Source organism: Marmota marmota, unplaced genomic scaffold, assembly GCF_001458135.2.
Source record: "Marmota marmota marmota unplaced genomic scaffold, marMar, whole genome shotgun sequence".
Lineage (NCBI taxonomy): Eukaryota > Metazoa > Chordata > Mammalia > Rodentia > Sciuridae > Marmota > Marmota marmota.
Window position 1 is genome coordinate 5,493,204 of NW_026000079.1, and position 11,789 is coordinate 5,504,992.

Below are 11,789 nucleotides of genomic sequence, written 5' to 3' on the forward strand. Positions count from 1 at the left end.
GAAGGAGGGGTGCACTGCTGCTATTTTTACAGTTTAAACAAAGCTGGTGCCAAAAGCCTCTGTATCTGTAGCATCTTGAAGTGGAAATAAACATATCTTCTTTTTAGGGTCCTTTGGCTCATTATTAAATTCATTTAAGCCAAAAGGAGTCAATCCTGTATTAAAGCCTTCAAACCATGAGTACCCTCGGCAACTTTAAACATTAACATTCTTATGTTTTATATGCTGATTCCACTTGGGTTTGGAGAAAGGTCCCCAGGGCAAGTGGCTGCCAGGATAACAGGGTGACAGAGAAGGAAAAGTGACCTCACAATAATCTGTAAAAACAAGTTATAAAAAAGAGAAACTTCAAATCACCCCACACTGCTCAGTGGAGCCAACTACAACCAATTCTGATCGATTTCCTGGCACACAAAGCAGACCATGCCATCCTGTGGAGGTTTTTATTTCAAAGGTGAAGAGGGGAAAAAAGAAGGTTCAAAGGTGTGTTTCAGTTGCATCTGAGCCTGACTTCGTGCTTCTTACTCAATCGTATAGAGCTCAGGATACAGTACAGAGCCGGGAATGTGACTCTACTTATCAGACCTGGCTTTAGCTGCAAAATCAGATGAGGAACTTGGAGGGACAAAAAGGTTTTCCTTCCAAGGTGGAAGTAAAAGGTGGAGATCCAACCCAAATCTACCATAATCCCATGCCTTCCTGGGTTCTTAGCTGGTTTAGGCAGGCCATGGTTTGATTAGACCACTTTCCCTTAAGGCCCTGAAGACACTGTCAGATCCCTCCCCAACGCTCTGTAGAAGGAAGTCACAGGGAGTTAACAGTTCTGGGGGTTCTCGGCAGGAATGGAGCAGGTAAGACCTGTCACACAGTACCCCTCCCTCCCTTTCCCTCTGTAAGTCCCACCTTCATGCCTAAGGTGTCTGTGTGACCTCTGGTCATGGATACTCTCCCTGCGGAACAGGCAGGGAGCTGGAAAATGACTACCGGGAGGTGCTTCGGGTTCCTGTGGCATCAGTGTCCTGAGCCCATGCTCAACTTGGCTCTGGGCCAGTTAAGGGAAAGCACATGAGGTGCCCTAGAGAAGCAGGAAGGAGATGCACAGTGGGCTAGAAAGCCATGAATGGGAGCGTGGGCCAGGAACACTGCCCTGGAATCAGATCACACCAAGTCTACAGACTCTCCTGCAGATCTGCAGCCTTGCTGTCCCAGAAACACACCTCCTTCTCCTCCCCAGCACCTTCTTGGAAGACAGACACTCTATGCTCCTTGCTCCTCAGACTCTATGGCAACCCATGAGCCAGAAACTGCACTCGATACAAAAAAGGGGGGAAAAAACCCAAGCAGGTTGTAAACTTTTCGAGTCCTTCATGAGGAGAGGTATTTTCCCTGTAATTTTTTTTTTTTCCTTTTTAAAGTTTGTTTCAAAATAAAGAGAGCAAGAGAGAGGTCATGAATTCTAGTGAAAGGTGTGTAAAAACACAAGCTAAAAAAGGTACTGCCATCAATATGAAATTTAAAAAGAAATATATATATGTATATACGTGCAGTTAATTTGTGTATATATAATTTTTTACATACATACATATATATGTCTGAACAGTGCAAATGGATGAAGTTCATAGTTCCAGTTTTAAAAATATAGTACAAGGAGAGTCTGTCGATGTGAGGCCCAGGAGAAAGGACAGACACCTTTGGCGAGTTGGCTGGGCTTACTTCTTTTCCTGTCTTAACTCAGTGGACTTCTGGTACTGACCATCTATTGTTCTCTACCAGCTCAATTCCAGATACATGAAATTCAGAGGGAGTTATTAAGAATATTTAGATTAGGGCTTTTGAATATAATGACTTTTTTTCCTTTTCTCTTCTTTTGTGTTAATGGTTACTCTGTCTGACATGGGAGACAAGAAGGATAAGAGGAAGAGGACGAAGGGAAGGGGAAAAGGGAAGGCTAGGTGGCCACATCCCTCTGCTGTGACCTTGCCATCTGGAAAATGTTCTGAAAGGAAAAAAAGAAAAGAGTTACTGGGAAGCTACATCTCCTCCAATCTCGAGACAATCCCCAACAGAAACTAAAACGGTGTACAGCTGGATGATTCAATCTCTTTGGCCTCTTCCCCTAATACATCTTCCATCTAGAATCACAGACTTTTAGAACTAAAAGGGTCCTATTTTATAGAAGAGGAAACTCAGATCTAAGGAGGTTACTCAAAATTACAGAAAAAGAAAGCCAGGAGAAAACCTAGATATGAGTCCCAGAATCTAATGTTCTTTTTGCTATATGAATACAAACTTTCATATTCTGATTTAACCTCCTGATCCTGATTTTCTTTTGAGTACAGCAGCTAATTTTTAAAAAATATTTATTTTTTAAGTTGTAGTTGGACACAATACCTTTATTCCATTCATTTAGTTTTATGTGGTGCTGAGGATCAAACCCAGTGCCCCGCGCGTGTTAGGTGAGTGCTCTACTGCTGAGCCATAATCCCAGCCCCACAGCAGCTGATTTTTAAGTTTGTTTTTGTATTTCAGTTTTTTTGGTTTTTTTTTTTTTTTTGGTGATGGTGCTGAGGCTCGAAACCCAGAGCTTTGCATATGTAAGGCAAGGGCTCTACCATTGAGCTGCATCTCCAGCCCCTACCTAATTATTCAGAATATTCTAAATTCTGCTCTAGCACCGACACCTACAGATGGCAGTAGCAAAAACTTCCCCCTGCATACACATTCTTTGTTAATTTAGAGACTATCATGACTCATCGAGTCAGACAGCTAAATCTGAGGACAGCTGCCCTTCTGGGTCAGGGAGAACATGGAGGGTGATTTGATTCAAAATAAAACGAAACAGGAAGAAGAGAGTCCATGAAGTCATGAGAGATGGAAGAGCCTGTAGCAACCGTCCACCCTCTAGACAAGGGAAGAAGCAGGGCCTTTTTCACAGCCCATTCACCATCCAGAAGCCAGCCTTGCTGGAAGAATGTCCTGGCTCACATGAGATAACCAGGCTCTAACTAATATTCCTAAAAAGACAGAAATGGAGGTGAGGGTCCCAGGTATTTGGCCATGGGCCTACAAATTTTAAATAAACAAAAAAAAAAAAAAAAGAAGAATTCAAGGATTTTTCAAAATTACCTCTTTTCTCCACTTGAGCTCGCAGAACACTCTCTCGAAGCATTCATGCATGTAATTGAACTGGGGGAAAAAAAACAGTAACACTCACTACTTCTCAGAGCCAGGTCACCCATTCTTCCAAACCCACTCAGTACAGAGAAAACCCTGGCCGACTCCAGGCCTGGCCATCTTCTGTTCTCTAGCTCCCCCTAGTGGTAACTCTGTGAGCCAAGTGGGATGGGAAACTGTTGATCCTGGTGGGCCTAAAGGAAAAAACAGGCTGAACCAGGGGCTCTAGGATTCAGAAAGGTTTCCATCTCAAGAAAACTCTGTGTCTGTCTGTCTCGGTCTCTCCATTTATGTACGCAGCCTGAAGGAAACCTAAAGCCCAATCTACTTTCCCTAAGTATGCTCCCCATCTCCCACTCACATATGGTGTGAAGATTTTAACCCATCGGGGCTTCTTCTCTGCTCGCGCATATTCAAAACAGAATGCCATGCCTTCTTCATCTGTGTCCCATCGCTGCATCTCCTCCCATTCAAACGCTATGACCTGGTTCTGGACAACCAAGAACGAGAGAGTAAGGCCTACAGTTTGAGTTTGAGAGTGCGGGGAGTGAGGGAAGGGAGTTCTGAGCTGGGAAGCAGAAGATAAATGAGTGGAGATGGCTGCAGCATTTCAGGGCTCAGACAGTGACAAGAGAATAAAGCGGGGGGGGGGGGGGAGAGCAGCCAGTGAAGTGAAGGGTCAGTGTGGATCCCATCAAATCACCCCAATCAAAACACAGTTCGGATCTCATTTTCCTCACAAGGAAGCACTAGCACAGCAAGCGAGCGAGCCCGTCTGCAGTGCTGCAGCCCGGTCCATGGGAGACTCACTTCCGGCTGTCCTTCTTCAGTGCAGGCATGCAGCTTAAAGTGCGTGATGCTGATGGCTGTGATAACATGCCCCTTCCTCCTGGAGTCACAGGCACAGTGGGGGAAAATGATTTCATTGTAGCCCTCACAAGTCCTTAGCATGTTGAGGTACTAGGCGGAAAGGAAGGGAAACAGTGTTACCATGACACTGAAGCACAGAGGAGAGTTGCTGAGAAAAGCAAGGGGAACCCAAAGACCTGCCCTGGGGCTCAATCCCTTCCTTGACTGGAAAGAATTCCAGGGCAGCCTTTACCCACTCCCAGCTTCTGCCTCCACACTGCCAATCCTCTTTTCTCTATCTAAAGACATGTAAGTAAGAGACAGAAGAGACACTGTAATCAAGACCTCAGAGCTAGAAAGCACCACCGCACCATTCAGTGTGACCCTCTCTTTCCCTGAGGGGTGGGATCTAATCTGACCCCATGACTTCCTAACAGTGCAACTCTAGGCAGGTTACTTAAACTCAGGCAAATTCATCCCAGGAGGCTCAGTTTTCTCTTCTAGAAGGTGGGAAATAGTAATAGCACCTATAATGTTACTGCATTCAATTTAAATTATTTAGTATTTGGTACATAATTATGTATTTAATAAATGATAATTAAAAAATTTTAAAGCTCTATTATCATTAGTCAACCATTTTCTCTCTCAAGAACACCCTAGAAAATTAAATACTTGGGGGGGCTGGGGATGTGGCTCAGTGGTGGAGCGCTTGCCTACCATGTGTGAGGCACTGGATTCCATCCTCAGCACCACATAAAAATAAAATAAAAAATATTTAATTTTTTTTAATACTTGGAAATTATATTTATGGATTCTAGGGACTTAATCCAGGGCCTCATGCATGCTGGGCAAGCATTCTTATCACCGAGCCACATCCCTTGTCCTGGAAATTACTTTTAAAAACTCCAGGAAAAGGGCTGGACATGCAGCTCAGTGGCAGAGCACTTGCCTACCAGGTATGAGGCTCTGGGTTCAATGCCAGCAGACAAGACAAAGGAGAAAACTCCAGGGGAAAATAAGCCTATGACTGAAATAGATGAAACATGAGTGGAGAGCTGAAGGCTGCTGAAGCTGGAAATGGGTGCATAAGGGCTGACTGGGCTATTTATTAAACCTAAGTCCAAAATCAGGAAAGGTGAGCTCCTGCCAGATATGGGGGTGCATACCTGTAATCCTGGCTACCAGGGAGCTGAAAGCAATAATAGCTTACTGTACTAGTGTATTTGAAAACTTTTTACAATAAAATGTTAATGGAAAAAGAAGTTCCCTGCAACCAGACCTTCAGCATACAGTCCAAGCCATGACCCCCTCAGAGTTATCAGAAACCCTGACATGCTTAGTAAGCAGCATTTCTGCTCAATGATATTAAGACTTCTGCAAATGCCAGTGGATATCATGGAGCCTTAAGATTGGCCCTGCTCATCATGAAATTCATTTGGAAAAATGAGAGACCCAGAATAGCCAAAGAAATCCTTAGAAAAAGTGAAGCAGGAGGTATCACAATACAAGATTTTAAATTTTACTACAGAGCTATAGTAACAAAAACAGTATGGTATTGGCACAAAAATAGCCATGAAGATCAATGGGATGGAACAGTACACACAGAGTTATCTCATACTAGACAAAGGCACCATAAACATACAATGAAGAAAAGATACCCTCTTCAACAAATGGTGCTAGGAAAAATAGAAATCCATATGTGGTAGAATGAAACTAAACCCCTCTCTCTCACACTGCACAAAACTCAACTCAAAGTGGATCAGGATCTAGACATGAGACCAGAGACCCTGCACCTAATAGAAGAAAAAGTAGGCCCAAATCTACATCATGTCAGTTTAGGAACCGACTTTGTTATCAAGACTCATAAAGTGCTAGAAGTAAAATAAAGAATCAATAAACAGGGGCTGGGATTGTGGCTCAGTGGTAGAGAGCTTGCCCAGAATGTGTGAGGAACTGGGTTTGATCCCCAGCAACATAAAAAACAAATTAATAAAATAAAGGTCCATTGACAACTAAAAAAAAAAACTTTAAAAAAAGAATCAACAAATGGGATGGTATCAAACTAAAAATCTATTTCACATTAAAGGAAACAATCAAGAATGAGAAAAGCCTATAGAAGAGGAGAAAATCTTTGACATCTGTACCTCAGATACAGCATTAATCTTCAGGACATATAAAGAACTCAAAATATACTAAAATGTATTTAGTATAGTAAGGGACATTATGTAAATATTCAATATTCAGCAAGACAGGTAAATACATAAATAGGACAGTTATTAATACTTAACACCAAAAAAAACTCAAAATAAGGGGCTGGGGTTGTGGCTCAGCAGTAGAGTGCTCGCTGAGCACATGCGAGGCCCTGGGTTCAATCCTCAGCACCACATAAAAATAAATAAATAAGATAAATGTATTGTGTCCAATGACAACTGAAAAATAAATATTTAAAAGAAAAACCCAAATGACCCAATCAATAAATGGGCAAAGAAACTGAATAGGCACTTTAGAGAAAAAATACAGTCAGTTAACAAATATATGAAAAAATGTTCAACATCTCTAGCAATTAGAGAAATACAAAGCAAAACTACACTGAGATTTCATCTCACTACAGTCAGAACAACAATTATCAAGAATACAAGTAACAATAAGTGTTGGTGAGGATGTGGGGGACATATTTATAACACATTTAAAACACAAAATTATCCTGCCAATTCTTCTTTCATATTAAGTTTTGAGTAGCTAAATATGACCCTAAATTACCTTCCTTGATTCATATACCACTTACATAGTGGCCCATTTATGCCAGAGAAGAGGAAAGGGACTTTTAGTATAGTAAGGGACATTTTATAAATGTTCACTATTCAGCAAGACAGGTAAATACATAAATAGGACATTTATGAATACAGAGATTCAGTATTTAACAGAACACTTTGGGAGAATGAGTCAAGGTCCATTCTGAAGAACTCTCTGTGCTCCTCAACCTCCAAGGATCAAAACTGGTCTAAAATTGAAACAAAGGCTTGAGAGGACTCTTGAGTACCAACTCTTCCTAAGCCCTATAGAGTGATACTGGAGTATCTAAGGTTTCAGAATTACCAGTGTGCTTTATGAAAAAAAGATCCCTAGGTCCTACCCCCAGAAGCTCTGGCTTAGTAGATATGAGGTAGGGTTAAAATCTGCATTTTAAGGGGCTTCCAAAGCGATTTCCGTGGAAGTGGGCTGGGGACCACACTTTGAGAAACACTGACTTTCATACATACTGCCTTGTGTGAAATCATTACAAATTGTTCTGAGAAACATTAATAATATAAAAACTCTGTTTAACAATGGTAAACAGGCCACCTCAACATAAGCAAAGCATAACTTATACATGTCTATCATTTGTATGAGCCGAAAAAGAAAGAAGAGAGCATAAGCAAGAGTAAGGAAGGAGGCAGGGAAGGAAAACAGACTTGTACATTATATTCTCAACCAGCCAAATTTGAGATTCATTCTAACTTGGTAATAAGAAGATTAAAAAAAATGTTTTTGATGACACTGGGTATTATAAACCATGGCAAGGATATGAGCTGTCCTCTACATTGAAGGACATGGGGAACGTACACAAATCTTATTAACTGACTAAGAATCCTGAAGTATTTTGTCAAGATTCTATTTGATAGCTGACAAACTGAATATTGGCAATTTGTGGGAAAGGAACTAAAACTGAGAATCTTATTGAGTTGCTGCAGATCTCATGGTAATTTAGCAACTAAATGTAGTGATTTGGCCTAAGTGCAGTCCTATCAAACCACGCTAAGTTATTGTAGTTAGTGTACCAGGACCTGAAGGGCATGTCTGAGATGATATCAGCTAGGCTGTCTTTGAACACAGATACTTGAATACATAAAAATTCAAACTTTGGTGAGATTCCCTTCCCAACATACTTACATGTTGGCTAAGTTTCCAACACAACAGAATTCCATAAATGTTTAAGCATATTTTATAGTCCTTGCCTAAAATGACTCATGGGAAAACATCTGTGTATCAACTAAACTCTAGTTCTTAACTGGGTGACTATGAAATTACAAAACTGAGTCTAAAAATGACTTGATAATAGATTTCTGTGCTTTAATTAAATTCAGATTTCCTATATTTTGCTAAAGAACAATCCAAACCTATTTACTTCTCTAGTACCTTGTACTGTGTCTGGTACATACTTGGTGCTCAAGAAGTATTTTTTTGTTGAACATATAAATAGAAGGATAGTGTTTGGAGTCCTGTTTATACAAAGAAACAATATGTATTGTGAAACTACTTTGATTCCTATTATCTTTTTAGGAACAGGAAGACTTCGTTGGCTTTGGCAAAATCAAAGAACTACTGCAGAGGTTTAGGCCCTTTAGTATTTAGACCTCATCACCAAAAAGATGTAAATGTATTAGTTAGAATGATCTATTAACATACAGAAGAAAATGTCATTATCTTAAAACAAAACAGGTGGAAGTTGCATTTTAAAATCCTGTCTCAAACACTGAAAAATTTCCTTCCCCAAAATTCTGCCAAGATTTAATTATATTTAAAAGATTTTTGCATTTTCTATTTCAGCCTCTTGATATGTACAAGAGGTAAGACAGCTCCCCAATCTTTGGTAATTTTCTGGGCCAAAAAGAGACTTATTACTTTCCATCAGATACATGATAAAATAACTATCCTACCTAGATATGAGATTATAGACTAAGGTCAATGGTTGACTTCTTTGTAGTCTTATCCAACTCAATTAATTTAAATAGATGAACATTCCCTCATAAAAAGCATACAGAAGGTACAAAATAATTCAAGTGAGCTATCAGAATCATTACAAATGCAAGTACTACCCCATGTGAAATCATGAAAAATAAACGGAAAAATTTCAACTACATGTGAATCAGCCAAAAGAGAAATTCTAAGATATGAGTGAAAATTTTTGTATGTTTTCTTTACTAATTTTTGACAATTCCCATTCCAGTATTTGTAGCAGATGCAAATTGAAAATTAACTTTAAAACATTTAAGGAACATCTTAAGCAACACTGTCCAACAGAATTTTCTGTGGTAATGAAAATGTTCTACATTTGTGTTTCTAATATGACAGCTACTAGCCACATATAGCTACTTAGCCCTTGAAATGTGGCTACTGCAACCAAAGAACTGAATTTTAAACTTTATTCAAATGAATTTAAATCTAGATTTAAATACTCACATGAGAAATAGTAGCTGCCAAATCAAACACCACAACTCTAGGATATCAGACAAACCAAAGCACAACTAAGCATAAATGTCCAATCAACTGCGGAAATGCAAGTTGTAAAAACAAATTATTTTGCTACTGCTAAATCACAATTAAAAAAACTTGTAATGTTAAAAATCTATCTATGGGACTGGGGGTGTGGCTCAAGCGGTAGCGCGCTCGTCTGGCATGCGTGCGGCCCGGGTTCGATCCTCAGCACCACATACCAACAAAGATGTTGTGTCTGCCGAAAACTAAAAAATAAATATTAAAAAATTTAAAAATATATATATATCTGTGCTCAGTGGCACACACCTGTAATCCCAGCAGTTTGGGAGGCTGAGGCAGAAGGATTTCGAGTTCAAACCCAGCCTCAGCGACTTAATGATGCCCTAAGTACAATATAAAAAAGGGCTGGGGATGTGGCTCAGTGGTTAAACACCCATGGGTTCAATCCTGGGTTACAAAACAAAACAAAACAAAAAAAGAAAGTCTAAATGTCGTTACTGGGGGCTAGGGATGTGGCTCAAGCGGTAGCACACTCGCCTGACATGCGTGCAGCCTGGGTTCGATCCTTAGCACCACATACAAACAAAGATGTTGTGTTTGCCAAAAACTGGGAAAAAAAAAAAAAAATTAAAAAATTCTTTTTTTTTTTTTTAAAGAAAGAGAGAGAGAGAGAGAGAGAGAGAGAGAATCTTTAATATTTATTTTTTAGTTTTCGGCAGACACAACATCTTGTTTGTATGTGGTGCTGAGGATCGAACCCGGGCCGCATGCATGCCAGGCGAGCGCGCTACCGCTTGAGCCACATCCCCAGCCCTTAAAAAAATTCTTAAAAAAATAAAAATAAACAAATAAATGTCGTTATTATACAATTTTATCTTCAGCATATCATAATGTTTTGTGTATCTCTGTTTTAGCACTTCTTTTATAAAAAATGTTTAGTTATTATTAATAATAAAAATTATATGCCTAGGTATAGATGTATAGTAATCCAAGCTTTCTGGGTGCTAAATGGAGGAATTACAACTGCCTGCATCAACACCTACATATCCCTTCTTCTTCCTTTTTTTTTAAATTAGTTAAGTCACTTATCAGGCTACAGGACCTTTCAAAAATGACTGGAACAACAGGTTTAAGAGGTAAAAGGGGGCATTTTATAAAAGTATTATGGGGACATTAACTTACCATGACCATTTTCCTTTGTTCATATAGTTTTTGTAATTGGTAAGACTTTTCCTCTGCTTTGATGTAACCTTTCTTCACATCATCGACAGCCTATCACCAAGACAAAGGCAAGGAAGAAGGAAATGTAAAAGTCATTATCAAGTACATTTTTGATCAAAGTAAAGAGATAGATGCAATCTCAGAAAAACCTGTATCCATTTGGATCATCATTACCATCACAGTGAACTGCTACATGGGTATATTTATTGGAATAACTAGTATTTAAGGAGTACCTGGTGGGGGAGGAGCATGGGAGTAGGAAAGATGGTGGAGTGAGACCAAGATACATGTATGATTGCACAAATGGTGAGATCCTACTTGGGGTACAATCAGAGAAGTCAAAAACTGTACTCCATTTGTGTACAAAGAGCATTCTGCTGTCATGTATAACTGATTTAGATAAATACATAAGTAAATAAATAAATAAAGAGTACCTGGCATGTGTGTTCAAGGATTGTTCTAGGCATGTAAGGGATTTGATTTCTCTTGTCAAGAGACTTAAATTCTGGCAAATTTATCCATGTGAAAACAATTAGCACTGAAATAATACCACATTAAAAGTAATAATGATACAGAAAAAATATACAGTACAGACTATAAGAGAAATGTGCAGTCAAAACAGAAACACTTAAAGCTAATCATAATTACAAGGAAGGCCTTGGATAGACCTCCAAAGGACAGGCTGAATAAGAGAAAGTACACAGTGAAGACAGGAAGCAGGAATGGGTTTGAGCTTAAAAAACACTTAGAAAAGAGATATGTCTGATTTCAACAAAGGACACATGTGAGGGGAAAATGAAAGATAATGCTGGATAGATAGCTTAGCAATAGATTATTTAAAAATCCCAAAAAGCATACACAGGAATTTCATTTAAGGAAACAGGTTTAAGTAAAGAGCTTTATGAAAAAAAGGAAAAAAAAGCAATAAAAGTTTGTTTGTTTTGTTTGTAGTCCTGGGGATAGGACCCATGGTCCTCTATCACTGAGCTACAGGGTTTAAGTCACCCAAATTGGCTCTAATTTGTATTCCTTCTGCCTCAGCCTACCAAGTAACTGGGATTTTTTTTTTATTGCTTGCTCAAAACATTACAAAGCTCTTGACATATCATATTTCATACATTTGATTCAAGTGGGTTATGAATTCTTATTTTTACCACGTGTACAGATTGCAGGATCACATTGGTTATACATCCACGTTTATACATACTTCCATACTAGAGTCTGTTGTATTCTGCTGCCTTTCCTCTCCCCTTCCTATCCCCCCTCCCCTCCCCTCCCCTCCCCTCCCC

At 39.4% G+C, this 11,789-nt stretch overlaps 1 protein-coding gene across 2 annotated transcripts in view; it reads right to left on the reverse strand.

The window, feature by feature from the left end:
• Positions 1-429: 429 nt before the first annotated feature.
• Snx27 (sorting nexin 27) overlaps positions 430-11,789 on the reverse strand; it is a 46,300-nt gene continuing 34,940 nt past the window's right edge. The window contains exons 7-11 of one of the 2 annotated variants that reach the window (XM_015502915.2): positions 10,462-10,551; positions 3,985-4,134; positions 3,536-3,664; positions 3,127-3,186; positions 430-1,996 (exon numbers count right to left, since the gene is read on the reverse strand). In XM_015502915.2, the coding sequence (XP_015358401.1) occupies positions 1,949-1,996; positions 3,127-3,186; positions 3,536-3,664; positions 3,985-4,134; positions 10,462-10,551 (477 nt within the window). In that variant the 3' untranslated portion in view covers positions 430-1,948. Of the gene's footprint in view, positions 1,997-2,558; positions 3,015-3,126; positions 3,187-3,535; positions 3,665-3,984; positions 4,135-10,461; positions 10,552-11,789 lie in introns of those variants that run through there. The other variant, XM_015502916.2, reaches the window with a different exon arrangement.